General features: G+C 36.9%; 1 protein-coding gene across 1 annotated transcript in view; it reads left to right on the forward strand.

The window, feature by feature from the left end:
- The window catches only part of ZC3H13 (zinc finger CCCH-type containing 13), a 93,794-nt gene that overhangs the window by 47,333 nt on the left and 22,585 nt on the right, over positions 1-23,876 (forward strand). Inside the window, exons 10-14 of the mRNA XM_079903343.1 lie at positions 7,155-7,465; positions 10,134-10,598; positions 14,683-14,874; positions 18,892-18,975; positions 19,314-19,857. Coding sequence (XP_079759469.1) covers positions 7,155-7,465; positions 10,134-10,598; positions 14,683-14,874; positions 18,892-18,975; positions 19,314-19,857 — 1,596 coding nt within the window. The remainder of the gene's footprint in view (positions 1-7,154; positions 7,466-10,133; positions 10,599-14,682; positions 14,875-18,891; positions 18,976-19,313; positions 19,858-23,876) is intronic.

Genomic DNA, 23,876 nt, shown 5'->3' on the forward strand with positions numbered 1-23,876 from the left:
TTATTTATTAGGTTACTGAATACCTAGTGTGTGGTGGACACTGCTTTAAACATTGGTGATGCAGCAGTGAACAAAAATCTTGTCAGAAACTTTGTTACTACAGGTGGAAGTAATACAGTAATCATGTGTGTTCCCTTCCAAGTAAAGTAAGACTAACTAGGCCTATTGTATATAGGGGATTGCTTACGTTTCTTAAAGGGTGGTTCCCAAATGCATATGCATACATGTGAGACAAATGATGTAACAAAGCCACATGATCCTATGACTTTAAGTCCTTCTCCCTGTCTTCTGTGTCTCAGTTCTTCAACTTTCTACACCAGGAGCTACTAACCTGGATTTTAGAGGTCTGATTTGTGAGTTAAAATTTGCCTGTGTATGTTTTCCTGAGGGGTAGAGTGTCCATATCCTCCCAGAAAAATTCATGATTTCCCCATTCTCCAAAAATTCTTAAGAGTTATTAATCATTCTTTAGGCCTTTGCCACTAATCTGGCATCGAGGATTTCAGTACTCTCATCCCAAACCTTTATTGGCCATGTCAACCTAGTGAAGAATATACTCTCTTCCCAGAATATTTGTTAATTTGAATAACACTAAATTCTGTTACGTAGTTGCTTTTGAAGCGAGTAGTTTCCAGGCCATAGTTCTTAAAGGAATTCTGTATCAGTGTCTTACAATTTGACTGGTAGACTTCACTCAGCAATGATTTATTTATGCAACATTGATCAAAGCCTGCATACCACTTATTTATCCAAAAAAACATGCCTTATAGATTTATTTTATTACTCTGCTTTTAGAGAATGTAGCAATTTCCCGTAATACTTTTAAAAATACTTGATTACTTGGAACTCAACTAAACCATTTATATTCTGTAATTTGTTTTAGAAGATATGAGCTCACAGGAAAATTAAGTTTGAGTTAGGTATTTAGTCAGAAAATCACTTGTGAAGGGAATATTTTGTATCAGTATTCCTAACCTACTGTATCTAGATAATCCTAAACTAGATATTTCAGCAGTGTTTCAGTGGACCTCTAATATCATCTTTATCAATGAAAATCTGTATTCTATATTCTTTGCTGAATTAGGAATGACCAGTATATTAGTGTAGTTTAAGAACAAGGGCCTAAGGAAACACAAAAACTTTTTGGATAGTAGTTAACCAGAGAAATTAGCTAACAAGTGCATATAGTTCATTCTGCTGGTTAAATATGGTTTTATGATAGGTAATATGTTTTGATCAAAATACTAATCAAAATGCAGAATTTTGTGGTTTAATAAGATAGTATTAAGAGCATAGTAAGTTGTTGTATTTTTTTTAAATCACTTTATTATAATTACCTGAATATGTCTTGATAAGAGTATAAATGCCTACATGAGTCTTCCTCAGATTTTAAAGACAGATGTGATCATTCAAAACTTACTGACTGGGCTTCCCTGGTGGCGCAGTGGTTGAGAGTCCACCTGCCGATGCAGGGGACATGGGTTCGTGCACCAGTCTGGGAAGATCCCACATGCTGCGGAGTGGCTGGGCCCGTGAACCATGGCCGCTGAGCCCGTGCGTCCGGAGCCTGTGCTCCGCAACGGGAGAGGCCACAACAGTGAGAGGCCCACATACCACAAAAACAAAAGCAAAAACAAAAAAACAAAAACAAAACAAAAAAAACTTACTGACTTTGACATCAGCTTAGAATAAGCAAATTACCACCAAATTGACAGTCTTATTTTCTTTCAGTGATTGCACACATCTGAATAATTAAAATCAGAATGTTTCAGATGTTTGACAAAGACTATTACCTATTGGATTAATTCTTTAATTTATTCATTATCTACCATTCATGTTCAAATACCATGGTCTGGACTGGTGAATCTTATTCTGTGGCCATGAAGGACAGGACAGGGAGGAATCCATGTGTGAACTAAGCATTTCTGTAGACTGAATTGATAGTTTCTTGAATCAGTATGTACCAGTGTTACTCAGTTATATATAGAGGATGGAAGAATTACATGTTAATGTTACATTAACATTATTATGGAGCATTTCACAACATAAAAATAGAATAGTATAATGACCCTCATATCCATAGTTTCATCTGTACCCCTATCCACCTCCCCCATCCAGTGTTATTTTGAAGCAAATCCCAGACTTCTTATTTCATTTCATCTGTATATATTTTAGTATATATCTCTAAAAGAAAAAAACACTTAAAAATATACAATTACTATCTATATCTATATATACACACACACAATCAGTATATATATATAACTGAATCACTTTGCTGTACACCAGAAACTCACACAATGTTGTAAATCAACCATACTTAAAAAAAAAAAATACAATCACTATACCAGTATCCCATCTAAAAGGAAAGAAGGAGAATAATGTCATTTTAAAATTCAGACTTTAAAAACATTGATGAATTTGTAATATCTTTTATAATATTTTCCCAATTAGTCGACATTAGCACAAATATCATGAAGGATATGCAAATCTTTTAATATTAATGTGGAACCTTTGTATTCAGATTGGGAGTTGCTTGTCTGAGGCATTGTCTTTTTTCTGCATTTAATTGAGCCCTGTCTATAGACCTAAAAAGTATTTTTACATGAATACTAATTTAGGCTAGGGATATAAAATTAAGACACTTAAAGAAATATGTAATATAGCTGAACATAATTATATAATATACTGAATTCATGGTAGACATGTTAAAAATGAAATCGTTTTATAAATATCAAAATAACTTCATCAGGGGGCAAAAAAGCCATTTACATTTAGTCCAATTGATCAAGGCTTGGACTTCCTTTTATAGGTGTGATATTGGGAAAATCTGTTGAACTCAGAAAAGCTCCTGTTTTGCAGCCAAAATCTAGAGTGGTATTTACGTTCCTAAAAAGTGTGCTCTTGACCCTTTGTCTGTCATGCCTGATGGAATTAGAGACTTGAGAGGAAAATGGTTCTTTGGGGAGGTTTTCAGTAGCAGGAGGTGGTTGGGAAGTTTAGCCCTGTTTAATAATTGGTCCAATCAGAAATGCATAACACGGCATACAAAGGCCAAAAGTTTAATCTGGTAAAAATATGGGACTGTGTAGTATGTAATGAGATTAATGAAATAACAGATACCCAGCCACACTATCAAAATCCATCTCTGTCTGGCTGTGGTTTGGTGTTACCTGGTGGTAATTTTCTACTGACAGTTAAATGACCTGTGACTGGATTGAACTTCCAGGACAGTGGCAGTGATTTCAAGAATCTCCCTTATTTGACATCCAATTTCTTGGCCTGACTGAGGAGATTTGGGGTCTGAGAAGTCGGACTAGGGACTTGAGAACCGTTGTTTACCTCCCTCTTTCCTAAGACTGGATTGCTTGCTGTTCCTTGGCAGGGGCTGGGCCTCTCCATCTCCTCATCACCCCATCCTGTCCCAGGAGAAAGTGATAAGTTTAACTTCTTCCACCAGGTAGAAGATAGGAGCCAGCTGTCTTAATATTTGTTATGCTGGTGTATATTGTTTCTGGGCTTTACTGCATTTGGAATACCAACTCTCTTAGAGCTTAAAAACAATCTCCCCATGTGCCAGGGATACTGGATATTTGTCTCTTCTGACTCTTGATCACAACAATAGGTACAGTTTTTAGCTCACTCAAGTCATGGGATTGAACAAGTTCATGTAAGGCTTTTGAACCAGATTCTGGAAAATTATTATAATTAAATGGCACATAATTCTGGACTTGAATATCATTGAAGGATGTGCTAATAATGCTTATGTTAACATTCTTCTCCATTCTTAGACTGAGGTTTTTGAAATTAATTCATTTCTACATAAATGCAAAAATGAAATTGAACCAAAATTATTAGTACTTGGCTTAGATTTACTTGTATTATGTACTTCTTACTAGTTTGCTTGAATCAAATCTGTTTTTCAAGTACCATTTATTTATGGAGGAGACATCTTTCAAAAGATTCCCACAACAAAAGTATTCTAGTTTCTGTAGATCATTCGGTTAGAAATGATTCCCCTTCTGAGGAGTATTTATCACCTGCTGCAAAGGGAGAGCAAGCTACTAGGTCTAAAACAAATCATCACACAGAAGCATTTTCTTTCTCTGTCTTACATATTTATTTAGGCAAGTTGCTCAATTTCTGAATGACACTTCCCTGCCCAAAACTCTCCAGTGATTTCTTTTATACTTAGAATAAAATCTGAACTTTTATCATGACCTAGAAGACTCCGTATCCTCTGTCCCCTGCCTGCTTTCTGACCCTCTCATGAACTTTCCATTCTCCCATGAATCATAGTTATACTTGTCTTCTTTCTGTTCTTTTTATATATCACCATCCCTCCTGCCTCCTTTATGGTTGCTGAGTCCTCAGCATGAAAAGCTCTTACCTCAAATTTTCAGCTCTTGGCTCAAAAGCTATCTTCTTAGTAAAGGCCCTTTCCTTACCAAGCACCTAATGTAGTCCTCCGATGTACTTTTTTTGGATCTAACAGTTTACACTTCATTACTCTGTTGTATAGACTTGTATGTTGCATTAATTAGCTGAAATTGGCTCTCTTTGTTGTTGGTGGGCTACTCCTGGACTCTACAACTAAGACAGACTGTTTTTCAGTTCTCTCTGTCTCAGTTACCTCATAGGGTTGTCATCATGAAGACGAAATGAGTTAATATACGAAAGCACTTAAAACAATGCTGTGGACATAGTAACAGCATATGTTACCTGCTATTGTTAATATTATTATAATCATCATTATTGTTAGTGATTTTGTCTGTCTTCTTCATTTCTGTATCCTCAGTGTCAAAAATAATGCTTAGCATAAAAGGTACTCACTTAACATTTGTCCAGTGAATCAAAATGACTCTTTTCCTTCCTCCCTCCCTCCCTTCCTCCCTTCCTTCCGGCATCCCATTGGAGGTTAGGGCCTCAACATATAAATTTGGCGTGGAGGGTGGACACAAACATTCCTTTGATAATGGATGATTAACTCAACAAACTTATTTTTTCCCTGAAGGATAAGTAGGAAGAAAAATATGGTTAAAATGCTGAAGCCGTAATGTGACAACACATTGGTGCTCTGTCCTTAATATGACAGCTTGATTATGTAAGCTTGAACTGAAATTTTTTCTTCCATGTTATAGACACCAAATTGGAATAGACATGTGATTAGACTGTAATGTGTTTTAAAAGATAGTATCATGAACTATTTTATTTAAGTTTTGTGAACAAATCACCAAAGGGTATTGCAGACATTCCTGAAATAATTTTGAGTATACTCCAGAAATAAACTCAAAACTAACCAAAATGTCAGTTCAGTGGAGAGCCACATTCTTTATTTTTTCAGTTTAGGTATTTCCAAACTGACTAGAACCTAATGAAATTGAAATTGGAAAGCACCAAATGATAGTCAAATTAGAATTTCTCAGTCTTGCAGTGATTTTTCTGTTCAGTATTTGAATAGCCATTGGTCATAAATGGTTTTCCAAATTTGGGCAAGACCCATTGAGCATTTGTACTCATATCTGTTAGTAAGTAAATTTCAGTTTAGACTCAATTAAGCTATGGTGGTTTATGTCTTATTTTTTTTATGTGAGAAAGGAATAACAATTTTTATTAAAAGTCTGAAAGTACTGCAGAATCGTAAATAACTATAATGTTTAGGATAATGTGGTGTTCTAGTTAGCTGACTTTTATTTTTTAAGTCAACTATTATCCAGAAGGTGATTTTGTTTTTTTTGCTTAATTTCTTGTTTTGCAAAATTCTTTCCTATATATCTGACCACTTTCCTGACTCAGTAACATGTATTTTATAGATTTAAACCTTTTATTGATAAAAGTTCTACTAAGGCATCATTTATAAACAGCATAGTTTAGAGCAGCGGTTCTCAACCAGGGTTGATTTTACCTCCCTGGGGACATTTGGAGATACCTGGAGTAGTTTTTTATCGGCATGAATGGGAATGGGAGGGAGATGGTACTGGCTTCTAGTGGATAGGGGTCAGGGATGCTGCTCGACCTCCTACAATGTACAGGACAGCCTGCCACCACAAAGAATTACTGAATACAAAATGTCAATAGTGTCAAGATTGAGGAATCCTGGTTTAGGATTAATAATGATTTTGCCAACATTGTGGAAGTTAAAAAAATATTTATCATAGGCAGTGAAGGTAATTCTAAAATATTTTGACAGGAACTCATAATTTTTTTGAACAAACATCTGTCCTCAAAATGATTACTTTGAGAAATATGATACTTATCTGAGCATGTGATGTCTGAAGTGTTGTTTTTTAAACATTAGTCCTGTTTCTTTTTAGTTATTGCCCAAATGTGTGTATTCTAGCTCTCCGTCACACACACCTTTTGCATATTCATTGTAGACACAGCCCAAGACATAACAGATTATAGGAGTGATTCAGATGTGCTTCATGAGTTTATAAGTTATTTCTCTGGCAGCAAAGAAGATGATTTGAAGGGAGCAGAGGAAGCCTCAGTTAAACCAAAGCTTATGAACTAAATTTCAGTTTGTGCTGCCCAAGAGTGAAGGCAGGTTATTTAAGATAAAGACAGTATAGACAGTATGTCCTTTCCTTAACTCTAGCTTTCTTTCCCTATCCTAAGTGTCAGCCCAGGCAGTGCAAACTTTTGTTTGGCGTAGCTGGTGATAGCTTTTCCCGTCTCCCACAGCCCTGAATTATAGACGTTCTTACACCCACTTTCCTAGATCTTAGTATGTTTTCTCTTTAGCTCTTTGTGGGTTCCCTCCTCCAATACCTATTTACACTGTCAGAGATTATCTCTGGTAAGAGTGAGTTCCAGACTTTACGTGAGAGTAAGAACCATCTGTGCTCAGGGAGGATGTTACCTGGAAAAGGGAGTGTGCCTTGGAGCCAAAGTTCAGGAGAAGGGCAGTGCATGTCTCATCTAGAACTGTTGTCTCAAGCTGACTTCAAAATCAGTCAGATCTTTAAAAATCAACTTGTTAATGATTTTACATCATTGTGAATTAAAATTTATCTTGGAATTATTACACTTTTAGCTTTAACTTTTACATTCAGGTTTTTTTGTTTGTTTCTTTGTTTTTAAAGAAGATTTTCCTTTGGCTAGAAATGAAAGCTCTTGAACATATTTTTTTATTGTTGTTGCTTTCTTTATAGGTCCACTTCCCCAGCAGGACAGCATCATTCTCCTATATCTTCTAGACATCACTCATCTTCCTCACAATCAGGATCATCTATTCAAAGACATTCTCCTTCTCCTCGCCGAAAAAGAACTCCTTCACCATCTTATCAGAGGACAGTAACTCCACCTTTACGCCGCTCTGCTTCTCCCTATCCTTCACACTCTCTGTCTTCTCCTCAGAGAAAGCAGAGTCCCCCAAGACATCGGTCTCCAATGAGAGAAAAAGGGAGGCATGATCATGAACGCACTTCACAGTCTCATGATCGGCGTCATGAAAGGAGGGAAGGTAAATACTCCATTGTGGTTTTTTTTTTTTTAGAGTTCTTTAAGTGGATATTTTCTTTATTAAAAATAATGGACTTTCAGATTTATTGTTAAAATAAGAGACAGGAGAGAACTGTGTTATATTATGTCTCTGTAACACATGGGTGATAGCTCTTGAGGGCAATAGGAGGTGCTTAAGGACACGGAAATGTAAGCTACTAAATAGATGTAAGTGGGCATTTATATGTATGCTAAGTTGGTCCTTTCTTTAGTTATGATGTTTTACTTGAGTACTTTCAAGTTCTAGAAATTTGGGATGGTGTGATTCTTAGAGCGTCAGTCTAACTGCTTAGCTAATTCTTCAAAAACAACAGAGGTGAAGGAAAGAAAAGCAGCAAACCAGGGAGCAGAGTTTGAACATATCAGAAATATTTTGACTAAGAGGTGAGGGCTGGGGGAATGTTCAGAAAGTCAGTGTGAACCAAGTGATCAATATTCCAGGTCTAACTCAACAAAGAAGTCAAGCAAAGCAGTTTTCCTTTCTAGATCCCTGAGAATTATGTTAACTTTGAATTTGCTATTCCCGGTTCACGCTGAGATGTTATTATCATCAAAACTTGGCAGTACAATCTAATAGCTCTCATCTCTCTCTGTATTTCTTATCTAAGCTTCTTGTCCTTATTTATTTAACTTAACAAGTCTTTTTCCTGACATTTCCTGAGTTAGTTTTTTAACATAATGAGTACTCAGGAAATACAATACTTGCTGACTTGCAACAACATTTCTGTTTAATGTGCATTTTTAAAGCATCGTACAGCATGCTTCTGCACCCCACACAAGACTGACAAAAAGTCACAATTTGAGTATTGTATAGCAGTCGCCTATGAAACATGTCGAAGTTAGTTTTTTCTCTTCCAATCAACAGTGCAAGTTATTTTATTCAAGAAATGATGGATGCATAGGTAGGGACTGGAGAGAGCACCTATTTTAAAGAATTATTCCTTGTGTACATGATTTTGGAACCAGATCAGCACAGCAGTGTTTATGGAACATTGGTAAGATGGGAAAATTCTCTTATACCTATCTATGAACAACTAGAGTTGACTGGGAATATAGTATATATTTCATGACTACTTACTGAATGAAAACTATTATTTCAAAACATAATTTATTAAACACACTAATGAAGGGGAAATTTACTATGCAGTTGAGTCTCATAGGAATGCTTTTTTGTAGTAAGAGGGGTTTGTGTTATAGGAGGAATCCTTTTAATAATAAACCATACATTTTTAGGTTCTTTGTGAGGAGAATGTTTCTTTAACCTTCCATACAAGAGATGTAGTAGGCGTTTATTCCTCTCTATTTAGAGGTCATTTTTTGAAATAAGAATAATTTCAGTGAAAGGATGGGGAGGTAGATAAAGAACAAAATATAGTAACTAGATGTATTCGTAAAGACAGCTGTGGGTATCATAAAAAGAGAATCTAATACTAAGTGAACAAATTTCTAGGCACATTTGGTATTGGAGGAGGACTGGAAGGGATGGATGTGCACAAAAAGAGAGGGGGATGTTGTCAGAGTCTTGCCTAGTGCTTCTATCCTTATATGGCATTTATGGATGTAGGCATATGGGCAAAGTTATTTTGCAGGGGAGATAAGTTATTGATGAGAATCTAGGGGGTCTTGTGGATACTGGGCGGAGAAAGTCTGTGGACCTAGCCATAGGTAAATTTATAATGTCCTCGACCAAGAGCTGCTACAGTTACTTAAATAGCCTCAGATCTTGGGGTTGTTGCAGAGTGTAAGAACAATTTATGAAGGAATCTGATAAAAATTACAGGGTTTGTTCTTTGAGGGTCTCTTGTTAATTCTTTCAGTTCATATCAGATTTATGCTGTAATCAATTTATACTTTTCTAGGCATCTCTAAAGAACAGTTTCTAATCTTTGCAAATTCCTATGATGTACGGGGCTGACTAAACCATTTAAGCTCTGGGCCTCTGTTCCTTCATTTATACAATAACAAGGTTGGGTTAAGTAACTATTGAGGTTCATTCCAGCTTTTTTAAAACTGAAATTATTTTTTAAATTTTTCTATGAAATGTTAGAAAATGCCTTAAGTAGAAAAATCTTTAGAGACAGGAGTGTGATTTCATTAAATAGCTCAAAAAATAAATAAATAAGGGGGGAGAGAGAGAGAGAGAGAGAGAATAACAGTATGTGTTTACCAGCCAGCATACTAATAGTAGGCTACTCTCAAGTGCTTAAGTACATTGGAGGTAGTCATGTGTGCTCTAGTCTGGCCTAATACTTGGTAGAGATGATTAAAATCACTTGTGCCTCTGGATCTAAAAGTGATTTCTAAAAAGTAGGCCATCATTGATAGATCAACTTAACTTGTTTCAATTGTTTAAGATTTATAAGTATGGGTACGTTGATGTGAGAAGATCGTGTTCAAAGTTTATCCAATCAAGACAAATAATCCAGATGTTAATAAAATTACCTTTGGAATTTTAGTTTACAGATAGTTTTATTTTTCTCATTTGCCCATGTTTTCTCCTTTTATTTTTTGTTAAGAGTAGAAATTATACCATTGTATTAAAAATTTTAAAGCTCTGTATTAAATACATCGTCTGGTTTCCTAAAATTTTGTGAAAGGAATTACAGTGTATTTCCAAAATTGCGTTACAGAGACTAGAGGAAAAAGGGATAGAGAAAAGGACACAAGAGAAGAACGAGAGTATGAACAGGATCAGAGCTCTTCTAGAGACCACAGAGATGACAGAGAACCTCGAGATGGTCGGGATCGGAGAGATGCCAGAGATACTAGAGACCGAAGGGAACTAAGAGACTCCAGAGACATTCGGGACTCCAGGGAGATGCGAGATTACAGCAGAGATAACAAAGAGAGCCGTGATCCCAGAGATTCTCGGTCTACTCGTGATGCCCACGACTACAGGGACCGTGAAAGTCGAGATGCTCATCGAAAGGAGGATGCATATCAGGAAGAATCCCGAAGTTATGGCAGAAACCATTTGAGAGAAGAAAGTTCTCGCACTGAAATAAGAAATGAGTCCAGAAATGAGTCTCGAAGTGAAATTAGGAATGATCGGATGGGCAGAAGTAGGGGAAGAGGTCCAGAGTTACCTGAAAAGGGTAAGGTTTTTGACTTGTCAGTGAACTGTATGTTGTATGTTCATAGAGAAATTATTAACCTCCTAAGATTTGTTTTCTAAAGATATTATTTCTGACGTTCATTATCACTTTGTCAAAGTAATTTTCAATTAATTGAGTTTGTGATTTTCCCTATAAGTTCCGAATAGGAATTATTAGCCACAGTAGCAGAAGATAGATGGGGCCTGACTTGGACCTCCTGTTTGAATTATGTCCAGTCATGCCTACCATCTTGTTTAATGTGAAACACTAAGAAAATTGCTATCAGGCAAAAAAGTAGCATCAAAAAGAAATAATTTCTAATAAACAGGTATATAGATAAAATGATCATTAAAATGGGATTAAATGGTGGGCTTTCAAAATTGGTGGTGTCAGAAATGACTGACTTGTGTATTCATCAGTACTTGTGCTTGCTTCAAAGCCACCTCAGAACATCACATATCTGCATCTTGAGCCATTTTTCTCATCTTCCTCTAAAAAGCGTTTGCCATCATCATTGTCATCAATAACTACCTACCTATATGTTTTTGACTGTCTCCGAACTGCCTTAACTGAGTTAGCTTTGACCTCTCTCTTCCTCCGCCCACTTCGCTCCCCTTCCCCAAAACACTGCTGCAGAATTGTGACCACTCTTATTCTTTCCATAGGCCTGTTGGTTTATCCTGGTCAGTATTACAGTTTCACATTAAGATGAAGGCCCCTCACCTTCTCCTCCATAGTTGTCTTGGCTTTTCTTGGCCCTTTGCTTTTTCATATACATTTAAAAAATGAGTTGTCTTTTCTTTTTTAATTTCATGAAAAACTGTTGGATTTTTATTTCACGTACATTAAATTTATTGATTTGTAACTTTTTCTGTTAAGGTCTTGAACATGTTTTGTTCCTGTGTACCCTCTATTTTTGTTGCCATTGTAAATGGTACTTAAAAAAATTCTCTTTTTAATAATGCATTCACATGGTTCAGAATTTCAAAGCTGCAAAAGGATGTATAGTGAAAGCCTCCCTTCTATCCCTGACCTGGTTTCTTCTTTCGCCAATTTTGTATGTATCCATCTGAAAAATATTCTACACAAGCAGATGTATATGTCTATTCATTTTCTCCTCTGGTTTTCCAAGTATAATTAAAAAAATTTTTTTTATTTAAAAAAAACACACAACTATATACTCTATACCCTGCTGTTTTCACTTAAAAAATATCTTGGGGACTTCCCTGGTGGCACAGTGGTTAAGAATCAGCCTGCCAATGCAGAGGACACAGGTGTGAGCCCTGGTCCAGGAAGATCCCACATGCCATGGAGCAACTAAGCCTGTGCACCACAACTACTGAGCCTGCATTCTGGAACCCGCGAGCCACAGCTGCTGAGCCCGTGTGCCACAACTACTGAAGCCCGCACACCTAGAGCCCGTGCTCTGCAACAAGAGAAGCCACTGCAGTGAGAAGCCCACGCACCACAACGAAGTGTAGCCCCCACTCGCCGCAACTAGAGAAAGCCTGTGTGCAGCAACAGAGACCCAACACAGCCAAAAATAAATAGACTTATTAAAAAAAAAATCTTGCAGATGGTTCTATATCAGTCAACTTGGTAAATAGCCACCTCCTTTTGAAAGAGTGCATAGTGTATGTTGTAGGATATACCATAAAGTTAATAAATCCTATGTATTAGGTGTTCTAATCTTTTTTTTGTTTTTGAATACTGTTTTAAGTGAATAACTGTGTACAGGTACACCAAATAATATATTTTAAAACATTTTTTTGATGCTTATTGGTGGTGTACAGAAATGGTAATTAATATTTTTATACTAATCTTACATTGTGATGTTGCTGTATTTTCTTAGTAGATCTAATTAGATTCTCTTAAACATTTATGTATGGGAACAGACAGATTTGGCTCTTCCTTTCTGAGTATTATTTATTTGCTGTCAAGTAACCTGCTGAGCTGCTGTTTCAATGAACTGTTTACTACAAGTGATATAATGGGCTTCTTTGCTTTGTTTCAGATTTTAAAGGATTATTGCTGGCATTTCACCATTAAGCATGGTGTTTGTAAATTTTTAGCAGATGCATTTTATTGTGTTAAGGATGTCTCCTAATTTCCAAACTTAGCTGACAGCTTCTATCATGACTGTTTTTCTGTATCTTGAGATCATATAGTCAGTCTCTTTTACCTTGTTACTTATGTTAATGTATTTTTTAAAATTTAGAACTATTCTTGCATTTCTAAGATAAATACACATTTCATTTTTTAAAAAAGTTCTAAAATAGGTGTGTTAAAATTTAATTTTGAATTAAGTATCTTTGTTTTTAATTGAGATTGGCATATAATCAGTGGTATGATGGTAAACATTTAACAACTTACTCATCAGGCAAAACGCCCTGGCTTGTAGCTAATGCCAATTTCCATGGTATAAATTACTCCTGCCATAGCAGATTTTGAGCTACTAACGTCACTCAGTGTGGACATGGGAAGAGGTGCACACAGTTGGCTCTTCGGAGCCAGTGTTAACCAGTTCCACCATACCACTGCATAGCTCTTGTTTTTTATATTGTCTTTGTTTGGTTTGGTGATCAGAGTTATAGTAGCCATATAAAATGTGTTGGAAGTGTTGCTTCTTTTTTTCTCTTCTTTGGAACAATTTATATATAAATAATTAGTTATCTTTTTTTATATATATAAATTTATTTTTGGCTGCGTTGCGTCTTTGTTGCTGCATGTGGGCTTTTCTCTAGTTGCAGCGAGCAGGGGCTACTCTGTTGCGGTGCGCAGGCTTCTCCTTGTGGTGGCTTCCCTTGTTGTGGAGCACGGGCTCTAGGCGCGCGGGCTTCAGTAGTATGGCTCGTGGGCTTTAGAGCGCAGGTTCAGTAGTTATGGCGCATGGGCTTAGTTGCTCTGCAGCATGTGGGATCTTCCGAGACCAGGGCTCGAACCCATGTCCCCTGCATTGGCAGGTGGACTCTCAACCACTGCGCCATCAGGGAAGCCCTACCACTTTTTTTTTAACCACATTTTTTTCCCATTCATCTGTCATTGGGCATTTAGGTTGCTTCCATGTCTTGGCTATTGTAAATAATGCTGCAGTGAACATGGGAGTAAAGATATCTCTTTCAGATCCTGATTTCAGTTCCTCTGTCTCTATACCCAGAAGTGGAATTGCTGGATCATATAGTAGTTCTGTAATTTTTTGAGGAACCTCCATACTATTTTCCACAGTGTGTGTGTATCCTTGTATTACCATCGCCACAATCAAGATACTCAGCTGTATCATCACAAGACTCCCTGTGTTACCTCTTTATAGCCACACTCAAATCCCCTCCCCTATCCTTGACCACTGGCAACCACTAACATGTCCATCATTTTATAATTGTTATTTCACAAATGTTACATAAATGGAATCCTGCTGTCTGTGTGCTGTTGAGATTGGCTTTTTCACTCAGCACAGTTTCCTTGAGGTTCATCCAAGTTGTTGTGTGTATCAACAGTTTGCTCCTTGTTGTAATATTCCATGATCCGGATGTACCACAGTTTGTTTAGCCTTCACCCACTGAAAGACATTTGGGTACTTTGCAGTTTGGGGCTATAACTACTGTGAACATTCATTTCCCAATTTTTTAATGAAAAATTTCAAGTACCACCTACTGTCAACAAAGTACCTTGGTTCTGTATTGGAATGTTTTCACTATAAACTGTAGTCAATGCAATATATCCATATCCTGAATTATTTTTATGATATTTCTGTGATTTAGATATGAATTAATAGATTTTAGTTTTTGTTTCATTGTTATTTGGCTTAATTGAAATGAGTCTCTTTGCTTTATGATTCCATTATATGTCCTTTTTCATAGGTAGGGAAAACTGGTACTTAGCTTACCCAAGTCAGTCATTAGACACCTTGGGTGTTCTGATCCAACATTTAATATCCTTTTTGACAATGAATACCACACTTTGAAATATAAAAAAACCCACCAAAACCCCACATATCTTTATATGTTTTGGGGAGGAAAGATTGTGACTGACAACTTGTTGAATAAAGTGTACTTGTTAAATATTTGTGTGAATATCCTTTGTTTAGGAAGTCGAGGCACAAGAGGTTCTCAAATTGATAGTCACAGTAGTACTAGCAACTATCATGACAGCTGGGAAACTCGAAGTAGCTATCCTGAAAGAGACAGATATCCTGAAAGAGACAACAGAGATCAAGCAAGAGATTCTTCCTTTGAGAGAAGACATGGAGAGAGAGACCGTCGTGACAACAGAGAGAGAGGTTTGTTAAATGAAATATTATTAAATAGTGACCGACATTGATTGGGAGAATTGTTTTTTTTCCAACCATTATCAGTTTACTTTTTAACATAAAATATCTTTTAAGACTTTTGCTTGTTGACACATTTTAAATTATTATACTTATTCATATAATCTTCCATTTTTACTTAGTTTAGGAGAGATTATGTAAATAGCTAGCTACCAGTACCTACTTGGTAACAGAGCAGGTGCTGAATTAGTAGGTACTTGCATACTGCAAGAGTTAAGGTGCCTTGCTGTATGTCTCTTACCTTAACCAAACAGCTCACAACGTTTTAAAGAATATAGATGCTTGGGTGACGTTTCAGGTATTTCTGATTCAGGAGGTAAAGTTTCTCATCTGAGTATCCAGGCCACTCACTCACTAGCTGTGATACACAGTCTTGTAAGGACTGCCAGGGAGAAACAAGAAAAAACTGATAAAGATAGTGCTGGGGGTTGTTTAGAGAAATGTTTTATTCATGTTCCTTCCTGAGAATATGTAATACTTGGTTTAAATTTAAATTCTTGTATATTTTAAGCTAAAAGTGTTCTGTTACTACTAGATGATCTCTTAAATCAGTTTTTTTTTAAATAAATTTATTTATTTTTGGCTACGTTGGGTCTTATTGCTACGCGCAGGCTTTCTCTAGTTGTGGCAAGCGGGGACTACTCTTCATTGCAGTGCGGTGGCTTCTTATTGCGGTGGCTTCTCTTGTTGCGGAGCATGGGCTCTAGGCACATGGGCTTCAGTAGTTGTGGCACGTGGGCTCAGTTGTTGTGGCTCGCGGGCTCCAGAGCGCAGGCTCAGTAATTGTTAATTGTGGCGCACGGGCTTAGTTGTTCCGTGGCATGTGGGATCTTCCCAGACCAGGGATTGAACCCATGTCTCCTGCATTGGCATGCGAATTCTTAACCACTGTGCCACCAGGGAAGTCCCTTAAATCAGTTTTGAAGCAAGATACTAGAAGGCATTTAAGAAGGGTTATAAGTACTTTCTTTAACAAGCTTTTATTCTGTACAGATTAGGGCCTTTAAACATTTATGACCTTATGAAGGTCTTACTAACCTTGCCTGCTTACTAAAGTAAGGTTTGCTGTAATGCTGAGGTTAATATAGTACAAGACTTGATGGAGTAGGGAATTGAGTATTGATGCTTCACAGTGGGCTGAATTAAATCAAATATTCTTTATAATATTAAGTCAGAGAATGTATATTTTAAATCCTTTATCTTTCAGTATCCGTGAGTTTATGTATGATAAGAGAATCTATGTTTCATATTTTAGGAGATTTGGGCTAAGAGAAGGGTAGTAATTTTTCCAGTGTTAGAGAAATAAGTTCTAAAGCTAAAAGTCGAACTCAGGTCTTCTGACTATAAGTCTTATTCCCTTTTTATTTTATTTTACTGTAACTACTTCAATAAATATCAGTTGTATGATTGAAAGAGAAATATATTTTTGATAATGATATATTCTACAAATGTTTATTGAGTACCCATGCACTTTGCTAGGTTTTTGGAGTACAACACTTGTGCTTATAGAACTTTATAAAGGGGACGATATCCCCCCTGAAAAAAGAAAAGTGATTGTTGGGTGCTGTCAAGGAAACATACAAGGGATCCAGATAGAAATAAAGGATGAGAGGGACCTACTTTATTCAGATAGTGTGCTTATGAAAAATTTGCGATGACATTTATGCAGAGGCATAAATGCAAGGGAAGAAGCTAGCATTGCAGGTATTGGAGGGTAAAAACATTCCATGCAGAGGAAAGAATGTGTGCCGATTCCGAGACAGGAAATAGCTTAGTATGTCCTAGAGTTTGAAATAAGATCATTGTGACTAGAATGTGGTGAGCAAGGGAGATAGATAAAGGTTGAAGGTAGAGATGTGTTCAGGACCTTGTTCTGTGCTCAGGAATTTAAATCTTCCCGTTAGTTCTTCACAGCCTAATTAGGGTACGAATAGACAGTTAAATATGATAAATACTACTACTATATAAAGTTCTGTGAGAAGACAAAGATGCAGACAGAATACTGAGGCAGTCTATAAAAGCTTCCTAAAGAAGAGACATCTGAATTAGGGCCTGAAAAATAAATAGGAGTTGGCTAGAAGGAATCATGGAAGAAACACTGCAGGGAGAGGGTGCAGCATGTGCAGACACACAGGACTAAAAGAAACATATACTTTGGTGTAGTAAAGAGTTATGAGGTTGGAGTAGAGGTGTGCTGTAATCGGTAGGGAAGGAAAGAAGCTAGGAAGAAGGATGGGGGGGTGTGTGGTGAGAGACTATAGACCACGTTGTAAATGGCCTAGTAAGTCAGGCTAAAAATTTTGGATTTATTTGCCTTTTTCATTGCCTAGGAGATAAGTGCTTTTAAGCAGTTTTTTTGTTTGTTTGTTTAGCAGCTGGAAAAAAATATAGAGTTTTCCTCAGAAAAAGAAAAAAGGTATTAAGGAGTCTGGCAAAAGACGGAAGACAAGGATACCAACCAGTTAGACCATTGATAACATGGGCATCTAAGAAGAGCTGATCCAAGTCTAAGTTAACTATTAATTGTAGGGATTGAGAGAGGAAATAGAATAAAGAAATATTTTGAGAGTGAAATTGATGGTACTCGAATATCATGGTACTTGGAAAAGTCAGAGGTTTCCAGCTTTCATGATTGGGTATCATTCATTAAAATAAGGAAATACTTGAAGAGAAGTATGCTTTTGAAGAACACATTTTTGGGGAAAGATAGGGAAGATGGTTGAGATGTGTTAAAGTGGTGTTCCTTTCCATTTTCTCTGAAGTAAGTAACCTTGTCATTGTGGTTGGGAAAATAGACTTTTTATTTGTCAAAAAAACCTTGCCTGAGTAAAGGAGTCTGTTCCCTAACATTGCTATAATCAGGAATTTCAAGTATGAATTGCTGTAAGTTGCAGTATTGAATTTGTTTGAGGTTGTTTTCTAATCATTGTGACATTAGTATGATCCCCAAACCAAGAATTCAGACAGTCTAAGACATGAGTGTACACCCTTCCAGGAATCTAGAGTGCAGTACAATAGAACCATTTTAAATTTAAACTGGTTTCAGCAAAAGTAAAAAAGAATTTAAGAAAATTGACTTCTAGTCCGGATGTTCCAAGTATCTACCATCTCTGTGACTTTGACAAATCAACTTCTGACCATAAATTCTAAGAAGAAAAGGGGTAGAGGGGCTGGACAAGGTTTAGCTTTGTTTTGTTTTAGCTTTAAAATTCTGTGAATTTTCATATCTTGATCTAATAAATATGGATAATTCTTAAATTTTTCATCTGTGATAAGAAAGGAAATTCAAATTATTAGATTGAACCCTTCACTAAAAATATCCTAAAATTATTCTGCTTAATAAGTTGATGTCAGAGATTGCACTTACAAACCTGTTGGCCATATTGTAGTATGCCTTTTATGACTAACTAGTAAACAGTACTGTGTAGTGTGAAAATAGAGATATCGCAGTAGCCTAGATCATAGCACAGTGACCTACTTTCAAAAATGGCTATCTGTGTGGAAGAGTTCATGCCATTTTCTTAGACATCTTTTGATCCCAGACTAATTTCTTGCTCAACTGGGCATACTGGGTAGCATGCATTCAGTTTGTGTTTATATGATTCATGTATTAAAAAATATATATATATATAAATGTGATGGGGTTATCATTTAACATTTTAAGAAAACAGCTCTTCATCTGAGTAATCAGTTATATGATTAAATAAAATTTTTAGTCGATTAGTAGTTATTAATTATAAATATATATCACTAATATGAAACACTTTTTACATTTGATTATTTCAAGATTGCTAAGCATCAGTACCCTTAATATTCTAGTTTATGATAAATTGATGTTGCAGCAACAAATATTGACAGATGTTTTGTTCTACTATATTTTCCTCACATAATAGCTGCACTTTGATGTGTATATATTTCGGCCTGAAATTAGAGGTGTGACTTACGAGGGAAATTTTTTTTTTCCTTCAGCTCTTATCTTCTTCACCTCCTGCTGCCCCTATCCTTTGCCACCAGTGTTCTCAGGTCCTGCTGGGGGGACAGAGAAGATCAGAGGTGAAGGGTAGAGATGGCAGAAAGTGGGGTTGGAGCAGTGGGCTGGAGGTAGGGTAGGGAGCATGCAGAGAAGGATCCAAGGTGGATCAGTGGGAGGCGGGAGGGGGGTTATGGGGAGCAGAAAACATGGTAGTTAGAGGGCAAATAAAAATTACCTTTAAGAAAAAGAAATGTTTTTAAACATCTAGTGGTGATTATTTGGATGATTAAATTAAAAGTAAATACAGTACCTGATTTATATTTGTTGCCGGTGTGACCCTATACACAGATAAAATGTAAGATTTGCCATACTGTCATCTGTGAAATTAATCACTGACAAAACTTGGTTTTCATTGTAGATCAAAGACCAAGCTCACCAATTCGACATCAGGGAAGGAATGACGAGATTGAGCGTGATGAAAGAAGAGAGGAACGAAGAGTAGACAGAACGGATGATAGAAGAGACGAAAGGCCCAGGGAAAGAGATCGGGAAAGAGAGCGGGAGCGGGAGAGAGAGAGGGAACGGGAGAGGGATCGGGAGAGAGAGAAAGAAAGAGAACTAGAAAGAGAGCGCGCTAGGGAACGGGAGAGGGAGAGAGAGAGGGAGAAAGAGAGAGACCGGGAAAGAGAGAGAGATCGGGACCACGATAGAGAGAGGGAAAGAGAGAGGGAGCGAGACAGGGAAAAAGAGCGGGAGCGGGAGAGAGAAGAAAGGGAGCGGGAGAGAGAGCGGGAGAGGGAGAGAGAGCGAGAGCGAGAAAGAGCGAGAGAAAGGGAGAAAGAGCGAGAACGCCAGAGGGAGTGGGAAGACAAAGACAAAGGACGAGAGGACCGCAGAGAAAAGCGGGAAGATATCCGAGAAGACAGGAATCCAAGAGATGGGCACGAGGAGAGAAAATCAAAGTAAGTGATTGTGAACCAGTTTTTTACATGTCAGTGAGGAATTCAGAAAGTTCCATTTAATGCTTCTCGGGGGCCCCTAATATCCTCTTAATTCTTTTTCCTCTCCACATTTTCCTGTATTTTAGTTTTATTATATGTATTTGGTGTTCAACATCTTTTGAATTGTCTAGGAAAAAACAGTTTTCTCATTCTACTATTTCTGTATCCAAGAGATATAGTTAATAATTCTTGTTTACTGTTTGATTACAGCCATTTAAAAAAAATTAAGTTATTTATTTTTGGCTGGCTTGGGTCTTTGTTGCTGTGCGCGGGTTTTCTCTAGTTGTGGTGCGTGGGGGCTACTCTTAGTTGTGGTGTGCGGGCTTCTCATTGCAGTGGCTTCTCTTGTTGCGGCTCATGGGCTCTAGGTGCGTGGGCTTCAGTAGTTGTGGTGCACGGGCTTATTTGCTCCGCGGCATGTGGAATCTTCCCGGACCAGGGCTCGAACCCGTGTCCCCTGCATTGGCGGGCAGACTCTTAACCACTGTGCCACCAGAGAAGCCCAATTACAGCCATTTTTGATGGTACATTGGTTTATTTGACTGCTACAGACTTGTTTTTAACAGGAATCCAACCTGAAAGTGGTAGCATCAGTGGGTTTATGTCCCAACATATCCACTTTATAAGTAGTTAATGGAGTTGGCTTGTCACCAAGACATAATGCTTGTGCTATTCCTGATAATCCTTTATGAGTTCTGTGTACGTATAAGTCTAGAGTCACTACCCCCAGGCTGCAGAAGCATTTACAGTGTCTTAGAACAGAGGAAATTCTGGAACCACTGCATGGCTAGAAGGAGATGAGAGATAGAGAGGTATCCTCTCTTGGGTTGTGGAGTTATAGTAGATTATTGGAATAAAAAGATGTGTTCTTATTATCTTATATATCTGAGGGCATCTTCTCTCTTCTTTCTTTTCTCTCTCTCTTTGTTTTTCTTTTTTTTTTAATATCAGTAAGAATTTATTTGCTCTGGTATCTGGGAAGTCCAGGGTTAGTTTTTGTTTTGATGTGACTATATCCAGATTCTCAAACAAACATAGAGTGGTGTATCTCCACTGTTCTTTTTCTGTATTAGTTTTAGACTCAGAAGGCTTTTACCGAAATGATGGCTAGGATGACCCCAGGGTTATACTTATCAGCTCAGTAGCCCTCTCTGTGCTGGGGCTCTCATCAGTAGAGGAGTTAGATAAGAGAGCTAAGCCAATCACTATAGCCATGAGAAATCTGGATTCTGGTCAATTTTGAGGTTTTATAGACATAAAACCAAACGTATCAAAATTGTTTTTTTTTTCCAAATACCAACTAGAATAGAGGGTATATTTAAGTTTGTTAAGACAAACTGGAAATAATTTATATATCCTCAATTTCTTTGCCTCTACCTCTACCTTATTTGCCTCATGGTGAATACACTCTCTGCTTTAGGCTTTTTTCATCATTGCTCTTATGGATTTTGGTTATAAACAAACAACGTAGCACAGAAATGGAGGCTTCTTCCATTAGGTCTTGCCTTCCCTTCAGTCTGCAGCCAAGGTTTTCTGTAGTTCGCTCTCTCGCTTCCCCCTCGCCACATTAAAAAAAAAATCTCACATTAACATAAAATTGATAATACCTTTCACACATGCAGGCACACAGTACATTATTATTTCTCTTCTCTCCTCTGACCTCTTTAACTCTCTATCTTCTAAGATTAAAATTCTGAAATCTTTGCTATTTATTTATTATTATTTAATCCTATGCTTTGATTATATTTTACATGCTTCTGATCTCAGCTTACAGTAGCCAAAATTTCTTCTAGTTTTTCGTGGCTAGACATTCCAAGCATTGACAAGGGCCCCAGAAATTTAGGAGTCAACAGCTCTATAAAATAACTAGTTATATGAGGTTAACATCTTGATGTTTTCATCAATTATATTGTCATCTCAGTAGCTGAATTTATCCAGCACTTTCGTTTTTAACCATGGTTATGAGGAAGGTTTGTTGAATTGCCGTAGTATTTATTTTACTCTAATTTTGTTTCTGTAGATACTTCCTTGAAATTAAATTTCGTTTTTTTGCATGTTTTATATTTTCTTATGTTATCAATTAACCTCTTGCTGTGTATCAAACCACATGAGAAGTTAGAAGTTTAAAACAACCACCATGTATTTGGTCATGATTCTGTGGGTTAGCAGTTTTGTCTCGGCTCAGCAGTGTGGCTCTTCTCCTGGTCTCACTTGGGATCACTCATGCTTCTGCAGTCATTCTGGCAGTTCAGCTGAGTCTGAGTGACCCACGTGGCCTCACTCACATTTCTGGCAGTTGGTGCTGGCTGTTGCTTAGGGCATCTTATTTTCTCTTCCATATGACCTCTCATCCTCCAGTAGTCTAAACTCTGCTTTTGCATATGATAGTAGAAACATACCAAGAAGGCAAAAGCAGAAGCTGCAAGGCCTCTTGAGTCCTAAATGTCCAAACTTAAACTGTCATTTTCACCACATCTTCCTGTCATAGTAAGTCACTGGGCCAGCCCAGATCCAAAGAATGGGGACAGAGACTGCCTAATGATGGCAGGAGCTTTTGATAAGGAATTGCACAAGCTTGGGCCTGTGAGTTGTCATACTACATCTGGGGTCTCCTTTTCCACCTGGTTACTCATCTATATGAGTGAGCTGTCAAGGAGAAAATGTGCTCATGTGCTGCAGTGTTTCTCAACTTTTAGCCATAGTATTTACAAACATTGCTGGCTTAAAAAAAAAAAGAGTGGTCAAAATTTAACAAAAATATAGGAAAACACTAGAATAACTTAAGTATCCAGAGATATAAATCACTAGTCATTTGAAGTTTAACTGAAGAACAAGAAATATAGTGAACATATGAATTATTTTATTAATTTGTCACCAAGCAGATGATATAGTTCTAAGAGATGAGAAGAAACCGATTTTTACAGTGTACCCACAACATGACTGGCACTGGGTTTATGACATAACGAACTTATTCCTCATTGCAATTTTATGAGATGGACCCCCATTTTTTCAGCTATTTTCAGATGAGAAAGCTAAGAATGACCTCAAGGAATTTACCTAAGGTTGCATAATAAGTAACATGACTAGAAGTTGAACTCAAGTCTTTTTTGACTCCAAAGCCAATACTAGATTTTCTCATTTGACTTCCCAACATAAGGTATTTCTATACCATAAAAAGGTAAAACTAATGAATAATTTTCAGTAGAGGGTACATTGATTGCTCTGCTATATGTTACCACTTCGTAGTAGTTAAATCTGGTGAATTTCAGTGAGTTATTCTACATCTACATGAAAAAGATAAGAGGTGGTGCCATGTATTTGAAGTCCACGGTTGTAAGTCTTAACAAATGAAGAATTTTATCAAACATGCCGAATGCCCTTTGTATGATATAGATAGCTCTGAGAGTATTGGGTTTGTTTTTTTTGGTTTTAATTGTGTTCTCTTTATTTTTTGCCAGTGTTAACCTTTATTTATTTTTAGTTTTTATTAGAGTATAGTTGATTTACAATGTTCTGTTAGTTTCAGGTGTACAGCAAAGTGAGTTGGTTATACATATACATACATCCACTCTTTTTTTTTTAAGATTCTTTACCCATATAGGTCATTACAGAGTACTGAGTAGAGTTCCCTGTGCTGTACAGCGGATTCTTCTTAGTTGTCTATTTTATATATAGTAGTGTGTATATCTCAATCCCAGTCTCCCAATTTATCCCTCCCCACCCTTATCCCCTGGTAACCATAAGTTTGTTTTCTACAAACTCCCGTTTTGTGAATAAGTTCATTTGAGTGTTATCTTTACTTAGATTGCTAATTGTGATGGGACATTTAAAGTTCTGGATGAAGCAGGAATACACTATTTTTTGAGACCTAAAATTCATAATTTATTGATTATTGGATATTCATTCATTTATATAATAGAAAATTACCATAGAATTTCCATCACTACCATTTTCTCATTCTATTTTTTTTCTGTTTCTTT

This window comes from Stenella coeruleoalba (assembly GCF_951394435.1).
Source record: "Stenella coeruleoalba genome assembly, chromosome: 18".
Taxonomy (NCBI): domain Eukaryota; kingdom Metazoa; phylum Chordata; class Mammalia; order Artiodactyla; family Delphinidae; genus Stenella; species Stenella coeruleoalba.